The sequence below is a fragment of the Centruroides vittatus genome, unplaced genomic scaffold (genome assembly GCF_030686945.1).
Source record: "Centruroides vittatus isolate TY-2023 unplaced genomic scaffold, ASM3068694v2 scaffold_1152, whole genome shotgun sequence".
In the NCBI taxonomy this organism is placed as follows: domain Eukaryota; kingdom Metazoa; phylum Arthropoda; class Arachnida; order Scorpiones; family Buthidae; genus Centruroides; species Centruroides vittatus.
The window spans coordinates 2,517,804-2,536,774 of NW_027122670.1; the positions used below are offsets into that span (position 1 = coordinate 2,517,804).

The following is an 18,971-nucleotide window of genomic DNA, read 5'->3' on the forward strand; positions in this document are numbered from 1 at the left end:
TTTAATTATTAAACTTATTAAAATATAACAAAAATTTATTTTTATATGTTTTATAATAAAGAAAAACACGGTTATATTTGTTTATTTAACTGGTTTTTACTCTTTTCTGTTTAGATAATAATATATGATACCTTGGCGTACCAATGGGGAAAGAATAGGGGTATGTATTTATGAATATAGTTAATAAGATCTTGATTGGTACCTATGTCACTGCATTTATAAAAATTGCAAGTAAATTTAAAGCAATTCTCCGCTTTGCAGGGGAGATTTATTTACATTTATAAACTTTCGAATGACGCGTTTAATATCCAAAATATCTATGAAAGTAGATCTACAAAAATAACAGCATGAGGAAATATGACGGGGAAAGTGCGGTTATTAAATTGTTAGGAGAGTAATTCGTACTATATGCTTGACGTAAAGATAATTTTTCAGGATTAAATTATGTACTATATTAACTTTAAGATAATTTTTTTATTGTGCTAAATTATAAATAAATATATATATACACACACGCACGATTTAAAAATGATTAGAGATAAAATTTCTATGTGAAGGATGTATTTTGGTGACTATTGAATTGTGAAAAGAAATGGGGAAATTTATAAATGAAATGCTGTCTTGTATACAAAAATATTAAGAATTTATAAAACATGATATGAATAGTAAATGTTATTCATTACGCTCTTATAAGCCGAAAACGGAAAATGTTAAATAGAATAAATATATTAAAAAAGAATAAAATTTAATATTCTATAAAGAAGACATTTTTATAAGGAAAATTTATTATTAAAAATGATGCGAGTTAATGGTCGAGTTTTAACAATTTATATTCGGATCAAGTAAATTACAGAAAGTTGAAAACATTTCTAAGAATTAAAAAAATTTTAATTGCTTATAATTTTTTCTGAATTAATTATTTGATAATAACTATAATACATTTTTTATATTAAAATTGTGTCTACTATATGCAATTGCGCACTCCTTTCTCTGAATTTATCCTTTGCCTTGACCAATTTTTTAACTGTATTAAATCACGTTTGTCACTCTTAGATCTGTAATCTGTAAGTCTATTTAGTTGAAAATGAAAATAATTTTTAAACGGATCTGATGTAAAATCATAAATTGGACAAATATAAACGGTGGAGTCGGGGATATTCACGTCTGTAAAATATGTAACAATAGTGATTCAGTTGTTTATCTGTTAAAGCATATCTGAGAACGTAAACAGATCGAAATGAGACTAGACAAATCCGAACTGTATTAAGTTTGTATAAGATATGAAATATTGACAATGTTAATGTATCACGAACTTTGTCTCTTAGGTCCGAATAATATAACACCTTACATAGCTAGAAATTATTTAATAATAAATCAGATGCGAGTAAAATAAATCACTTTTACAATATTGCTTATAATACAATTACAACTTTATGTGCAATATTCTGATGAATCAAACTGTTTTTCTTAGAATATCTCTCATGCTGATGACTTGAAGATATTTTCATTGTAATCGCATTTTTTTTTTTTTTAAATTTAATATAATGTAGGGTCATAGATCTTATTACACTTCTGTAAACTAAAAAAAACGGATTAAGAAACAATGCTTTAATATAGTTTACAATTTTTTTATTATTGTTATTTACAAAAACTTTGACATAATTCGTTTTCCTTTCTCTCAATTGTGTTTCTTCGTAAAAATGAGTTGTAGAATTTATCTAACATAATTGACTCGTACTTAATGAAATTTTGCAGATTTCCCCGAATAAATCGATAAAAGTGCATAAAAAATAGATTAATTGACAAATGCCATAAATCCATATGCGAGTTCATTTTAGTAAGTATTTTTTTTATTTTATTTTATTATTTTTTGTATGAACATACGCATCCTAATCGAGTGTCATTTATTAAACCAATAAGATACGTTACGTTCGGCCATAAAAAGGAAGAAGAAATAAATCTAGATATATTCTTATAAATAAATAAACATGAGCGAATTTAAATGGCATTTGAGCGGACTTCCTAAATAGTAATTTTTAACGTTAAAATGCGGAAGTTAATGGGAAAATAATGACTGCTCCATTACACAAATGTAGCTTTTCTCCAGTGATTGATCTAACTATTATTCTCATCTTAAGTTCAGACTATAATATATATATATAAACTTATTTTAATATCTGTATGATAAACGTTTTTCTGTTATATCAACACTGAGTCAAAAATCTTTTTTTAAAATCGCAAGTTATATTTCTGTTTTGTATTCAATTATTTTTATTTTTTTGAATTTGTTCGATTACTTTTCCTGAATAAGTAGCCTATTGAAAACCGTATTGAGAGAGAAACTGATTGCCTTCAACAAGCCGTTCATTGCACTTAAAAGAGTTGCGGGCGAGCCTAAGTCCAGGTCAAAACCTCCGTTTTAGTTTACATAATATTACTTCTTAGATAAAAGACATATTAATTATTATGTACTTCTATAAAAAATGCAATTTTAAAAGGTTTAAGATAATAAATATGTACAAGTTTTATATTATATATTAGCTTATTTAAATATTTTGATGCTCGAAGTTTAAATATACTTAGAATAAGGTTGAAAATTCAAACTGGATATTAATTTAATATTATTTTTCACATATAATTTGCTACAAAAGAAATTATGCATGTTATTGATATGATAATACAATATTTTAAAATGTTTTAACATACTTTACAATATAAAGTAATAATTAAGTTTGCATTTTTTAAAAATGCGGAATTATATCGTTTATAATATTCATTGTTAATATCCTGGTTTTCCGTAAATATACACATCATTACAGTATAAAACAAGATAGAACACTTAATAATTATGATTAATTCTTTTAGATAAGACCATTACGATCCAGCTTACATATAAATTTCCAACTTGCATGAAAATTACTAGCTTATAACGTACGAAAGTCGTATGTCTAGTTTCAAAGTATGCAAACAATCGGCATTAATTTGGCTAATAATCAAAAATGCTGCTAATTTTGAACCGTTTATTTAATTGTCAACGATTAACATCGCATATTTAATGTATTTTTAATTCTTAAGTTGGACTACGAGCTTCCCCATCTGTTCTTCAGTATTTATACAAATAGATAAAACATGGTAATGCTGTCCTATTAATTAACAGTTAACCGATTCGGATGAAAACAAAATTGTTGTAGATAAGTAAATTCATTTTTATGAATGGAATCGCATCTGTAGAGAAGGGAAGAATGAATTTATACATATGAACCGGTTTTAATTACTTTCAGATGGCATCCTTGAATGTAAAATGGATGAATCCAAAATTGTGGAATGAAAACCTTGAAGAATCGATGTTCAAAGTCGATCTGATATATTTTCTCGGTTTTCATTGTCATTAATATAAAATATATTTAAACAAATAGTTAAAAGGAAAATAATTTTCGAATAAATATGTATTACATAACATAGATGTTTAATTTATTCGAGGGTTTTTTTCATAGAAATGTAAACTAAATGGATAAATATTGCTAAATATGCTTTTAATAATATCCATTGCGTTGGATTTCAGGTATGAAGTTTCGCTCATTTTATCTGCTGATATTACAATAATATCAAATATTTAATATTTAATCGTGCGAAACGAAGAAAGATATCATGATTGGTCATTTTTATTAAATTCGTTAATACTAATATGGGTAGGAGTAGATATATTTGGCTTTAATTTAAATAAGAAAACTTACGATTACACGATACAGTCAAACCTGTGAACAACGGCCAATGACGGCAACATTTAAAAATGCCCGTTGTTTGGAGGTTATTTTGTACGCAATTTTGTAAAAAATGGCCACTGTTCAGAGATGACCGTAACTGAAGATTCGACTACATTATTTTTAGAAATTCTGCAGAACATATCAAAGAATTTTGTAAGAAAATTAGTGAAAATGAAGTAATGAGAAAATAGGAAAGCAAATATCAAAGGTTACGTGACATTTTTATCTAAATATATTTTAAAATTAACCACATACAGAAAATATCCATTTATTATTTGTTTACATGTTTTTGTTTTCATTTTGAAATCGATTTACTTATCATCAATAATTGTATTTAAAAATTTGTTTTCAAATTAGATCTTAAAAACAAGAAATAAATAAATACTATTCCATCACTAAATGCCGTATCCTGTTTTTGTTCATATATTTATTAGTATACAGAGCGTAGAATAATGACTTTTCTATTAGATTTGTTTTCGAGCCCTCAACTTTTCCCATTAGAAAATATGTCGCGGAAAAAAAAAAAAACACTTTATAATTCTCTGCTTATTTATGTTTAAATATTTAAAGTGGAAAATATTTTACATTGAAAAATTTATGATTTTTGAAGCGTGTTTTAAATACATTTATTATTTGTGACTTTTAAACAATGAAGTTCACTTCCAATTAGGGCCGGATTTGCACATAAGCTAAACAAGCTGCAGCTAGGGCCTCATATTTTTACGTGTATCTAAATTTTGTAAGGGAAAGGGCCTGTTATATATTATAGCTAAAACAAGTCTAGATTCAACTTTGCTTCCAGCAAATAAACTTTGGAATTTTTCCAAATGCTCAGGTGAACATCCAATTTTCATATCCAAAAATACGAAATTTATGAATTCTCGACCAAAATTTAGGTATTATTAATAATAAAATGAAAATATGATGATAAATGTTCAATAGCGTACAGATTAGGGAATTCATGTTAAGTAAACTTAAAAAAAAAATTAAAGTCTCTCAAGCAAAACAAACAGTATTTTTATTATTTTATAATTCTGAATGAGAAATGATCATGAATGAGGTGACAACATCAGGCCAGTGGTTTCGAATTGGGCATTCTACATTCTTCCCAGAGTTGCACGTTCTCATTAAGAAATAGGTCTACGTGAGAAATATTCAGTAATGACGGGCTGAGCACTCACACGTCCAGAGATAATTTAGAACTCATATTATTAATATGTAAATTTTACTTTATTTTATTTTATAAAACACGTTTGAATAATTTAACAAATACACTCTGTTATTTTTTTGTTTTTATTGACATTATATAATGTAATTTTATTTCTCTGGAAAAGTGATCGTAAAGTTTTGAATCCATTTGCTCTTTGGTGTCAAATTAAATTCGAATAAAAAATGTTTGAAATTTCTAAAATTGTAGGAAATTATCTGTATATATATTAAGTGTTAAAGGATCAGTTAGTATTATTTTCATAGTTTTTTTGATAGGCCTACATTTATAATGTATTATCCGGTGGTTAATATAAAGATTACAGGTTTTGAAATGAAGTGCTGTAGGCACTTTTCATGAATCATTCATTTACAACGTATTATTAAAGATAAAATCAAAAGTAAGATCGGAAGTCGAAAAAAGTTTTGATGGAAAAATGTAGGCCTGATTGATTTTTTGGTTCACAAACAAAGAAAACATTAATTTAAAATACCAGACATACAAACAATTCAAATTCACTAAAGAGTAACATTTTATATGATTTTTAATAATATTTTCCAACTAGTGTGAGTCGCGATACTTGCCAACATTATTCCCTGGTAATGTCACGGTCTTCCAGTACGCTAAAAGAGGGTCACCAACTACAAAAGGTTGGGAAACACTAGTCTACAAATTAATAATTTATTAATTTATGTATAATTCACACTATTATAAAATATGCCTAAATTATATCGCGAGTTAAATCTAATGCTTCTTTTATCCCATCTTCTTTGGTGTAAATATAGATAATTATTTTAAAAAAGAAGTGATATAAGAATCTCTTATTTTAATATATTTCTTTTATATAACACATGGTCCTATTTGTAAGATATAGGCCTATATATAAATTTTGTGCACGCTTCTACAATATAAGTACAATTGTTAGATAGATCGATGAAAACAATTTATGACTCATATGATATTTGAAGTGTTATTCTATAAAATCTTATTCGAAGAAATAACTTTTTCCGAGCAGAAGAGTTCGAGAAATATCATAAGCTTTACTAATTCAGAGATTCCACTAGAAATTTTGAGAATTGTCATATGATGAGTTATATAATGTTCTATCTTTTAAGAAGAGAACGTGTCAGAAAAGTCGATAATGATATTAAATGTATATTTGTTTATATTGTATATTTAAAACACATTTGATAATCTTTAATAAATAACAGATGATAATTTATGGTAAAGATGGACAAATATTATTTATTTATTTTTCGGCTTCTGGAACATTTTCTCATCCGCTATAATGATAATACATATAACGTTATCTTTATTCGGGTTTTTATATCTAACACAATATATAAAAGAATGTACCACATTGCTCCAAATCCGTTAGTATCAGTAAGTAATTAATTTATTGGTTAACTGAACGACTCATCGTCTTTAACATAATTAGATTCTATAAGTCATCATTAATATGGCATATAAGTAGCAATTTTGCATGGTACTGATGATAAATAGTTGCGTACTTGTTCTTCTTCGCGTGATTTTTATCGTTATGGAATACATTTACTATGCTGAATTGTCATTAATGGACAAACCAGAAGAATTCAAGTACAGTAGTGTAATCTATAGTGAATTTCCATTAACTTCCATTGAAAAATCATAAGCAATGTATATAGTTTATAGAGACTGCTGATTAATTGATGAAAGAATCTACGGTGTTACCCTAAAATTTAAAACGAGCATTCAGATATAGCATTAAACACTACATTATATTTTATACAAAACAAGAACATAAAATAAAATTATAATAGATCTGTTTACTGTATTGTAAATTTAAATGTCATAAGCTTATTAGATCTGCAGAGAAGTGATGATGATCACTATCGAATTTATCTTAATATTGATGCAGATAGAAAATGTCCTTGATTCTATATCAAGAATAGAAATTTAAGATATCAATAAGAAATTTCACAATAGTGCCGCTGTTGTGTAACTTGTTGAATCTTTTATTAAGATAGAATTTTTTAAAATAGCCGAGTTAATTTATCTTTTTAAAGAAAGCCTTATATAATTTACTGGTAGGAAGAAACTTTTCTAACTGTGTAACGCATGGCACGAAAGAAGAAAAAAAAATCACGTTTTGAGAACAAAGGAGACGAATATTTGAGTCGGTATGCATTGCATTTATCTTAAAATCGTGATAAATCTAGAAGATAACGTTGTCAACTTGTGCATGACGAATATCAGACATTTTCGTTTGCGTCACGTCATTTTCTTGTTATGCTGTTTTAAATAAATAATATCTTTTTTCGTAAATATTTTCCTCCCCATTTATTTTTTCCTCTTCTAAATCGTCAAAATATTTTACAAACCGTTAAAAAATTATATTAAAATTATAGTGTCGTCTGTCTATAAATTTTTTTTTTACAATATTATGAATTTTCTGGCTTCCTAAATCACGAAATGTACTATCTTACGTGATCACACGCCACATTTCTCGCATGAAGTTTAACAATCAATAAATTCAAATCGAACTGTATCGATTGAAAAAAAAAAAAAGTTAACTTTCACCTTTATAGTGTTTACAAATGGGATGTTATTTAAATTTTGATATACATAATTTTATTTGTTTTCATTTTATTCTCGATTTTTCTAGCGTGTCGAGTAGAAATTTTTAAGGATTTTGATGTATTATTATAGTTTAACTGCACAATATTTCACTCCTTTAAATAGAAAAGAAAATTTAGTTCGAACGAGGAAATTCGAGATGACTGAAAATAGATGTAAACTACATTTTAAAAATCAAAAAGTTGGTGGATTAAAGCGGAAAATTACTCATTTAAAAATTAAAAATAATTATAACGATTGTTTAATTTATTAAACAGAAATGAATGGTTCTATTATTTAAAATCAGGTGAAACTGTCAGAATTTTTTTTAAATATTTATTATTAAATTGAAAGAGAATGCGTTGAAAACTTGTAGTTTGATGTTATCATTTGTAGTGGAAAAATGTTGGTAAGAGATAATTTTTTTTTAACCCTGTGTTAATTGTTTTGCTTTTTATTGTTCAATCATCATTATTGCATTCTGACCTACCTGGCTTACCGTCTCGACAATGATTACATTATTTTTTGCTTATGAAGTACCGACGTCTCATGACATATTTACCTAAGATAGTTATTAATCATATAATGCGTTTTGAAAGCCAAAAACAATTGACGCAACATTATTGATGATATTATGAAATTAATCATTTACAGGATATCAGGTGTATTTTTATAAATACTGAAGTTTATATCGATGCAGCTGTATTATCATTATCGGTGCACCCCTTTTCTCCGACGCCCGTCTTTAAATTTTTATAGAGAGGATCCACATGCTGTATAGACAGTCGTCAAAATTATATTTAAATGTCCAAAAATAGTATCGAAATAAGGGAATAAAGTATCGCTTAAAGAAATCTAAAGTATTTTTAAGTAGCTTGAACTATTGCCAAAAATTGAAAGTGTTTATAGTGATATAAGAGGAAGCGGTTGTCTAGACTCAGAAATTAATTTGATTACATTTATGTTGCTAATTAATAAATTGTACCAGTTATTTACAATAGTATCTCGAACTTTACCGAGAATTAGCAGGCGTGATCATAAACATAATATTCAACGACCGAGTAAACACGAGATTATTTGTTATTTTGTATAATTTTGTAACACATTTCAACCATTTTCCCTCTTTCATACAAACTATTTTGCCAACTAGAATCTCCATAAACAAAGCAGGTGTAGATGCCAAAAGTTTCGAACTTTTGAAAGAAGGAACGAAACAAAGAAAGCAATATAATAACAACAATAATAATAGCAATGGCAATTACCAATGAACAAACACAATTTAAGTATTATATACTAAACAGTTTTATTTATAACAGAAAAATTTTCCGAGAGTGATTCACGTAGATTTCTATAAGTAAATCTAAGATCATTGTTTGCAAGAGGAAAAACTCGTTCAATGATCCGAAATATATCCTTGTTTCTTTTAAAATCTTATTCATTTACCCTAGAAGAGAGAAAAAAAAATTGCTCGATTTTTATACCTTAAATTGCATCTTTATGAGATTGTATTGTACTTTATGTGTTTTGTAATAATTAACTTACATTATTTTCATTCTAGGTCATTTGTAAAATGCATTTTGTATTCTTTACGCGTATTATTAAGATATATAACTAATTCCGCTTACTATTTTGTAATATATGTAACCATAGGATACATTTCATTGAGCAGCCATGCGTGAATTATTATACAGTAAATCAATGATGGTTATAATTTACGATTCGTCTATATGAATCGATATAAAAATCATATATATGATCTAAAATTCACACTATAATTCCGATGAGTCATTACATGCTGAAATGTTTACATTCTTCATTCGTATGGAGTTCAATGTTAATGTGACTTTCATATTTAGAGTTAAAAAAGTTCGAGTTATTTATGGAAGTTTTTTTGTTTGCTTTCTAAAAGAACATATGGTGGGTTGCGGGAGGTCCCATCCTGGAGGTAAACAGCAAACTACAAAATTTCATTGGTCTATGGTTAAAAATTATTCACTTTCCTATAATATAGTTCTAAACTCTTAAAGGAGGTCTCATTGTATACAACGTAAATTTATTACTATCGATTAAATGGGCGCTGCAAAATATTTTTTTTTACGCTGTAAATCTTATTTTGCATTGCAAATTTTTCTAATTTCCATTTCTGTAATAGGCTTGGATGAACTTTTACATGTTGGAGGTTCGAACAATTCGGGACGACGATGCCTTATTAACCAAACCGAACTACAGTCGCATTCTAATGTTATACCTATTAAAGTATAAAAAATATATATACATTTTCTTATAATGGATAACTCTAATATGTGGTGCCATCTATGGATAACACTTAAAATAATTAACTTTTTTATTTTTTAAATTATACATTATCTATAATTTTATTAGTTAATAATAATTACTATACGTAAACATACATTTATACTTAAAAATTAATATTTAAAAATACGTATAAAAATTTTATTCGGTAAAGACTGTAAAATATGCCGAGTGGTGCCATCTGTTATCATATATTATTATAATTTAGTTTGAATAAAATTAGATAATAGACAAATGACTTACCGGTTAAGTTAGCATGATGTAACTGATTCCATACTTTTAGAAACGTGGAGACGGATAGAGATTTCATTTTATTGTAACTCAAATTTAAAAATTCTAAATATGGCATTTGTTCAAAGATGTCATCCGGCAAGAATTGTATATTATTATAACTGCAACATCAAATTAAATTAATATTAAACTTATTTAAGACACCAGATGAAAGAAATACTTACGCCAAGTTTAAATCTTGTAATCGTTTTGCAGGGTTCGGAAATATTGATCTTCGAATTGACGAAATTTGATTATAAGATAGATCAAGTATTGTAATTAATGAAAATCTAGAAAAGGATTTATCTTCGATTTTCGAAATTCCATTTTGTGTAGAAGAGGATAATGTTATTTTTCTTAATGATTTTGGAAACAATGACGCCATGTTTGTGGTAATAACATCTGTTACCTTTGTCTGCTCGAATATTAAAAATCTCATTCGATGAAACATGTTTCCGGTAGTAAAATTAATATTTTGAAGGGTGCAATTTTTTATTATAATTCCACTAAATATCTCTTGTAAACCGATAAATGCTCCGAACAAATCGAAATTCGCTATAATCGAATTTACGATTTTTAACCGGTAAATGTTTAGTTCGCGAAATAAATCCCTCGATAGTTGTAAATTAGAAGAGTTTAAGATGAATAATTCGTTAACATCGTATTCATTTAAATGTTTGGCTTTAAAAAATATATTTTTGATTTCTTTAAAAGTTAATCCATTGCAAAGTATTTGTACGTGATCGTTGATTTTATCACATGTACAAGGATGGATATTTTCTTTTGGTGGGCATCTATGGTAAATTCCAACAACACACGTTGTTGATAAAGCTAATAACATGAGAAAGTATGTCAACATTCTGGAAAAAAGAAATGTATACGATACTCTTACGATCTCTCTAATTACAATATTCTGTATTCTTCTAGATACGTGTTCAATTTCTAAAATAATAAAGACTTACCTGAATAAAAAACTCTTGAACCCACTCTAAACTTGAAAAATTTATAAGAAAATGAACCGAATGTTAAGATTTATTGTGATTTCTAAAATATAATTCTATGTTTAATATTCAAATCAGGATTTACACATGAAAATGTTAGCTGAATGACAATTTCTATTATATATATATAGTAATATCATTATTTTTATCAGTTATTATCTTAAGAGTGATTCATTGGATATTTTGTATTATTATCAATACACTCCTCAAAACGCACATAATTGATTAACAGTCACGTTTAAAATATTGATTCCTTTTAAATTTTCTGGTTGATAGCAATCGGGGGCTTCTATTTTTGTTGGTTTCTCTTCCTTAAGTATCCATACAGTCTTACAATCACACACGATGGGAATATCTTTAGGAGAAAAACACATATAAGTTATATAAATAAATAAATTTTAAAAAATTATGAATAGTTTATATATACTTTTAAGATGTATTTCTTCTAACCGATCCCATACGGACATAAAAATTTGAAATGATAATGTTGTAATTAAGGTTCCAGATAAAGAAATGTATTTTATTCTTGGCATATCCAAAAACATATCATCTGCTAGAGTAGTTATTGGATTGTTGCTGGGAAAAATAAATAAATAAATAAATAAAATAATAAATTAAAAGGATAAATATATATTAACTGAAAACTAAATTATTTAGCCTATATTCTGACATTTTATATTTGTTTTCAGCTTTATTAGTGTGCATTTTGAAGCTCAATCATAGTTACCGCTCATTCAAGAAAATCCTTGTTGTTGATTAACATATTCCATGCTTCTGGTATATCGTATGCATTCGCTTTATTTATAATTTGTTTTCATTTACCAAACATTAAAATATACATTTGCTCTAAGATATATTTTTCTTCTTCCCCATCATTTCTTTATTCTAATTTAATGTAACATTCGCCCATTGTGTGAGTATAGTGCGTTTGAATTAACCATTGTATTTGAATAATTTAACATTCCAAGAATATTGAAATGTCCGAAAAAGTTGCTTGATAAGTGGTACTGACGGTGACCGAATGTTATGCCGAAAACATTTTACAAATAAAAACAAGCAGTTCCCAAATTAAAAGTGGTTGTTTTAAACTTTTTCATATTTAATATGGCAATATTATTTACTGAATTTGACGAAACATATCCTTTGTTGTCTGGGTAATGCTTTTGGATATAAAGTGCTCTTTTCAATGCAATCACAAGGCAGTTATATACGTGTCCTGGTTTATGGCTTCTTTTGACTCCACGAAAAATGGTTGTGATGATTCTTTTGATATGACCAGGTTAGAAACTTTTGTCCAAATTTTGCTTTATGGTACAATTTTTTCTTATCATCGGGTATTTCTCCCTTCCTTACAAAGTAAGTTGTAGGATGAGAAAGCACAAAAAAAAAAAAAAAAAAAAAATTCCGTGTTTATGATTGCATCAAGTGTGATAGGAATATTTCTAGGGCCCTTGAAGAAAGTGGGTGGTTCCTGTTATTTCTTGTCTTGAATGGATTGATGGGATATGACAACGCAAGACAAGGGAGATCTATCCAGGGGTGCCTTCCAGGAGGTATTTTTATGGGAGAGTGGATCGTATTTAGATGCTAGACACTCGAAGAAAACCTGGGAAACTCCACGTGACCACTTGTTGATGAGGTGCCAACCGCCAATGTTCAGTGGTTTTTTCTACTCGGCCACTGTTGGGCGCATCCGTTCTTGACCTGGGTTCGTTTCTAATGCATACTATCGTCTTCTCATCACATATCACATCTATCACTATCCTTTTCATAGTTCTGTCTGTCATTACATAACTTTGGCCAACGAGTTGAAACCGAGACCAACTTTGATATTGAGGGCATGCTTCAGGCTGTGCTTTGTCTTTGTTTTTAATTTAACCTTTAATCGAGCCGAATTTTCTTTCTACCATGTTTCCGATGTGAGCTAGGAAAATTACCCGAAAATACGTTTATTCGTTCTCTTTTTCTGTAGGAAATCATTTATGAACGACGTATTTAGTCTATTTCTTAAATTGTTTGACTTCTCTTACGGCTTTACAGTCTCCCAGTTTCACGTCTTTCATTTATCGACGAAGTGCGTCGTTTGCAGTCTTTGATAAACATACCTAAATAAATACTGTATTATTATTCTTTTATGGATTATAGAGGTTTCAACGTACTCGTCCATAAAGGAATAATTTTTAATTATGTGTATTTTGGACTCATGTATAAAGTAACCTTTACAATAAGCATACAACATATTAAAAGAAGCGTTCAATGAACGGTTATTACACTAACATGCTCATTGAGAGTGCGGATGATTGAAGCTTTTCACCGACTGTCTTTCTGTTTATCTCGTTATTACGATAATTCTGAAGAGAATACACATTTAATATCAGTTTTTCAACTGGTGACTTTCGTGTTCTAATTTACAAATTCGTTCTACTATCGCGCATGCATCACGAATCCAAAAACGCATTCAAATTTATGCAAGTTGTTCCCAAATTCCTTATTTATATTCATAAGAGGCTTAAAATGTCTTGTATTATTAGTTATCACCCAATTTACTTATTATAGAGAAATAAATTAGTTAAAAGTTAAAATTTATACTTACGATAATCCGTAATACTTCAAATGAAGTGCTGGACGGGGGAGAACATTTCTTCGAACAAATTTCAATTTGTTATCCATCAGTTCAAGTTTTTCTAAACGATTGAATTTACTTAATGATTTATCTTTCAAATGATTTATTTCACATTTACTCAATTCGATTTGAATTAAATTTTTACGAGGGAAATTAGGTATTATTTCGTTTATATCAATTGCCGATCTGAGATTCGAAATTTTTAAAATTTCTAGATGTATGAAAGAATTTCCATTTGATTCTATCCATTCACCGATTGTACAATTTTCTAAAACTAACATTCTTAGACTGTCTTGAAGACCTTGTAGCGAATAAAACAAATCACATTTATTCATCTCACAGTTTTTAAGAATTAAGTCGTGAATCCATAGTTTTTGAAACGTTCCTTTCGAGACGAAATCTAACTTTAAATCGCTAACTTCAAACAGATCAATGAGAGTTGGCTGAAAATTTTTCGCGTGTTCTATCCATTTCTTAAAATCCATTTTGCCACATTTCATAGAAACATACCTTTCTTGATTTTGTGTGCAGATGCATGGATGTATAAGCTCAGGAGATGGACATCTGTGGATCAATCCGTACACTAATTCTGAAATTAAAATAAAAACATAAAGATGATATTTCATTTTAATATTAAACAAGTAAAATTTACGAAATTCTTGTAACAAATAATTTCTTCTTTAATATCAACTGTTTTTCTTAGTATTTATAAAATGTTCATCAAGATAACTTTTATCTATAATCCGGGATGTTGTATTTGTAGATCCAATCCTATAATTAACACTTAAATAAATAAGAAACTATGTTTCATTTTAGGTTTCTATTTGATTAGATATATACCGAACTAAAGTTCATCCGGAATCAAAGATAAGTTTAAACTTAATAGATAAAAGTATTTTAATCCTACTGTCGATAAAAAAATACTTGTATTTCTAATTTAAACATATATTTTATGATATACTTTTATAAATTATACAAAGTACATTATAAGCATTAGTATTAAGGGTTATTCTAATGAATTCTAATGCTCAGTGCAATAGGGAAGGAGGAAGGCTAATTGTATGGCTACTCCTATAAAACATTTTTCAATGGCATTTTGATTAAATTTTTCTTACAATATATATATATTTAATTACGAAAATTTGCAAAACGTAAAGTCAGTAAAATTCAATGCTCAGTTCATGCTCTAAATTTATCCATAAACTATTCTGCTGTAGTCAATCAAGAAACTGTTCTTTGAAGTTGTTCAAATTGTTCTTTTTTTTTTCCTGTTAAAAAGTGGAATGTTTACAAAAATATAAGCTAGTTCAAATTTTATGAGGCATGATATCAAGTTCAACCTTTCTAACAAAATTAAAGTTTTTATTTTTTGTAATGATTGAACTCGGCATCATCTATTAAACTGGATTAATATCATTAATACAGTAATATGCTCCTAAGCATGGATAAAAATATTGACATTGCATTAAAAATATACGAAAATTTATTATATTCTTGCATACAGGTGAAGTTCTTAAAAATTTACGCAAACCACAAGATACAGTAGCAGTTGATTAAGATTTTAAATATACAGCGTAGTTCAAGAAGTAATGAGTGACTACAAAACTGATTACGAATCTATGCATAATGCAGAAAGATATGTTTAAAATTTATATTTACAATATAATTTTAGACATATCTGTCAATCGATAGAAGAAAGATATAAACAATTAAAAAATCATATTGAATACTTTGAGGTCGTCTTAAAATAATAAAATAAAATAAACAACATTCTAAAAGCATTATATATATATATATATATACAGTATATATATTATCAATTTGAAGATATATCTAACTGATAAGGTATCTATCCTACTTAACGAATTGAGGATATTCAAGATTTTACTAGTAACATTATCACAATACCGGACGGCAATTTTTAATCATATGTTTAATTTATTTAATTTAAAATTTATGCTCTTTGACTCAAATTAATAGTGATTTGCCCCAGTACACCATACTTCTTCTTTAACAATAGAGCCGTGCCGGTCATCTATTAACTACTTTCAGGGGAAGAATTTTAATTGAAATAACGTGACTTCCAGTTTGCATCAGAAGTTCGTATATAGTTAACCGGGACCTCTTATCTTTAAGGTTTCCATATCTTCTCTCGTCTTTCATTTATCTAACTTCATTCTCGAGATTAAGGAAGAATCGACAGACGGACGACAGTGGGAATTTATAGGTCTACAAGAAATTTATGAAATTTTACTTTTATTGTATTATAAATCTAAAGCAACATTTGGAAGAAGAATTAAATGTATCCTTTTTGTAAATGCGTTATTTTTTAACTCTGTCCTGCGGCCACCAAGAAAGCTTTTTTTTTTTTTATACAATCATTGACGATGAGACACAGACTCGAGCTACAGAGTTAATCTATTCATAAAAAAATTTAAGCTGATACAAATTCGTATACGGGTCACTCAGAGCTGAAATCTTTACCGTCTCCGCAATCCCATGGTTTTTGAAAAAGCCTTAATGACACGATTAACATTATCTGCCAAATAAATATATTGTTTCAAGAAAAAAAAAATATATTGTAAAATGTAAAGATTATTTTTTTGCTGAGTACCGAAATACACTTTAAATTCTTTTTGTTTTTAATTTTTACAAGTTTTCGGCTTAAGAGAAAACAAGATTTAAATATACAATTCTGTTTTTTAAAAAAATCATGGACTATTGGTTCTTTCAAACTCAGATTTATCTTTCAGAATAGAAATGTTAAAATCTTCGTTGGAATTCCTTCAAAATTTAGAAAGGCGCCGCTTCAAATATTTAAAATTAATGCCACGAAAGTGAATTTGTGCAGAAAAAAGTTGTTTCGAGGGTGTGATACTGTGCCTCCTTATGTGGTTGGGACTTTATGGATTGTAATGATCAGACCGTGCAACGAGGCGTCGAATTCCAGTTATTGATTTGTATCAACTTACCTGAAACATCCTGTGCTTTTATATATATTTCTAACATTCCGTGCTTATATATATAATATATATATATAATATATATTTTTTTCCTCTATGATTGCAATAAATAAATAAATAAATCTATTGTCCTAAGACAAAAGGATCTATCTCTTCTCCAAATAGATTGAAAATCAACGCACTGGTATCATACTTAATTTGTACCCTTTATTGATAACGCCAATATTTTCAATAAATTAGTTAAAATACAATGGCTTATAAATAAGTTTTTACTATTTGCAGTACAAAATACTTTCCGTAACTCTTTTCGCCTTGTAGGCACTAAGAGATCCTTTTTTAGCAAGTCCATAAGGGGTTTGGCCAGGTGCGGCTATATGGTGAGGAACGGAGCCTAACATATCTGGACGGACCGGCCCCCGAAAAATTCCTGGGGCTTTTCGACTTGTCAGGATTCGATCCCAGCGCTTCCTCACACGATGCATTTGCTCAATTGTGCCAGCTCCGCTGGCCACAAAATGAACATTTGTGTTTCTCTGGATTGTCAAAAGTCAAAATCAACATTTTTTTGATATGCATTGCATCCGGAGCAAAGCTATTTAAGGATTTTGTTTCAGTTTCTAGGGAAAACTCTGTTAGTTTTAGTGGAAATTTCAGGTATGTTTAGGGGGTTTTCAAAGTGTCACGTTATTCTATGGGCAAAAAAGGCAATTTCCAGGCCACCACCAACCGGAGGCCCCAAACCAATCTCCAATCTCCCAAAACATTTCCCCGAAGAAACCTTTATGAAGTCAACATTGTACAGTACGTGGGGCCTATTAATTCAAATTTGCCTCAGCCCCATGAAGCCATAATGCGTCACTGGGTTTTCACCACAGAAGGTTGGCAATCTAGGCCTGGAAGGATGGTCGTTCCCAATAGAATAACAGTTTGTGTATTTATGTGATTATGGACGGCCGTCCGACTTGCCATAATCACATAAATATAAACATTTGTAGCTATCAAAGAGATATACAGTCGAGTCTTCATAAGTCGACACCCCCAAGGGAAAGTGGAAATGTGTCGATTTATCCGATATGACGACTAAAACAAAGTTGAAGAGAACTACAAAACTACAATTAGGAAAATACAATAGTGCTTTATATAGTACATGCAATGTATCTCTCTGACCATCCATCTAAAGTGGCACTAAAGTTGGTTTCTACTCCAAACACTTCAGCAATTTCCATCGCTTTTTATTTAAGTATCGGCCCGAAACAGGAAGATTCGACGAACGAATTTGCTTTAGCCAACGGACCAGAGCATCTTCGACATCTTTGCACGGCGACTTTCTCTGGCGTTATCGAGACAGCCCGACGAAGACCCAAGAAAAAGTTTCTTAATTTCTGTTTTTTTCTTCAGAATTCCCACCAATGTTGTTCTTGGAAGGTTTTCTTGTTTTGCAAATTCGGCTTGCGAAGTTTTATTACATTCAAATTCAGATATAAGTTCGTATTTTTCCTTCAGCGTAAGCGTTGTTAGGTTTCGGATTTTCATTTCTAACAGAAATGCGAAACACTTGCTGCAAATAACGCATGAATGAAAGGTGAGAAAATGCAAAATCGGATTCTGCTGTGACATTAAGCTACACGTGTAATGTGAACTCATTTTTTTAGGAGGGGAGTCGACTTATTATACGTATAAACGAGTGTGGGACAGAAAAAGTATGTCGATTTATCCAGTGGTGACGAGTTAAACGGTGTCGAGTAAACCAGAGTTTTTCAACATTAATGCCCATGTAAGTCGGCCGGGACTACAGAAAACTGACTGCTTAACCGACAGTGTTTAGTTATACCTATGACGACTTACGCGGATTCGACTGTATATTTGAAAACGTAGACTTTAACAACTGTTTTCAAAAACGAAAAAGTTTAAATATACACAGTAAGTGTTATATTAATTATTGATATAATCTTTAAAGCTGGTAAATTTCAATTAAATTTAAATAAAGTTAGTTTAGAAAATTACTCTAGAAATATAGAAATCTAGCATTTAAAACTACATTGATCTCACTGACAAAGTTTTCAAGTAGAAACAGAAGAAAATAACTTCTTACCGAAAAACTAAATGGTTCAACGGAAGATTCTCAAATACATTACAGAAAAATCCGAAATATCGAAAAAATCTTATATTTTTTGGACCCAGAAATTCTCACTGTCGTACGTCTGTCTGCCTTTCCTTAATTTCGAGAACGGAGAT

The 18,971-nt window shown here is 28.9% G+C and overlaps 2 protein-coding genes and 1 long non-coding RNA gene across 3 annotated transcripts; 1 reads left to right on the forward strand and 2 right to left on the reverse strand.

Moving 5' to 3' along the window:
• Nucleotides 1–114: 114 nt before the first annotated feature.
• On the forward strand, nt 115–2,097 carry LOC136986553 (uncharacterized). Its single transcript, XR_010882495.1, has 3 exons — nt 115–160; nt 1,756–1,837; nt 1,921–2,097. It is a non-coding gene; the product is annotated as an uncharacterized lncRNA (long non-coding RNA).
• A 7,554-nt stretch (nt 2,098–9,651) lies between these two features.
• Nucleotides 9,652–11,242, reverse strand: LOC136986623 (leucine-rich repeat and immunoglobulin-like domain-containing nogo receptor-interacting protein 4). Its single transcript, XM_067284204.1, has 4 exons — nt 11,112–11,242; nt 10,335–11,009; nt 10,123–10,271; nt 9,652–9,814 (listed from the first exon to the last, which is right to left on the reverse strand). The coding sequence occupies exons 2-4, from the start codon at nt 11,006–11,008 to the stop codon at nt 9,675–9,677; spliced, it is 963 nt and encodes a 320-aa protein (XP_067140305.1). The 5' UTR covers nt 11,009; nt 11,112–11,242; the 3' UTR covers nt 9,652–9,674.
• A 52-nt stretch (nt 11,243–11,294) lies between these two features.
• Nucleotides 11,295–14,442, reverse strand: LOC136986502 (leucine-rich repeat and immunoglobulin-like domain-containing nogo receptor-interacting protein 1). The gene is made up of 3 exons (XM_067284055.1): nt 13,744–14,442; nt 11,578–11,726; nt 11,295–11,505 (listed from the first exon to the last, which is right to left on the reverse strand). Exons 1-3 carry the CDS (start codon nt 14,397–14,399, stop codon nt 11,357–11,359), a joined length of 954 nt encoding a protein of 317 aa, XP_067140156.1. The 5' UTR covers nt 14,400–14,442; the 3' UTR covers nt 11,295–11,356.
• Between the last annotated feature and the right edge of the window lie 4,529 nt (nt 14,443–18,971).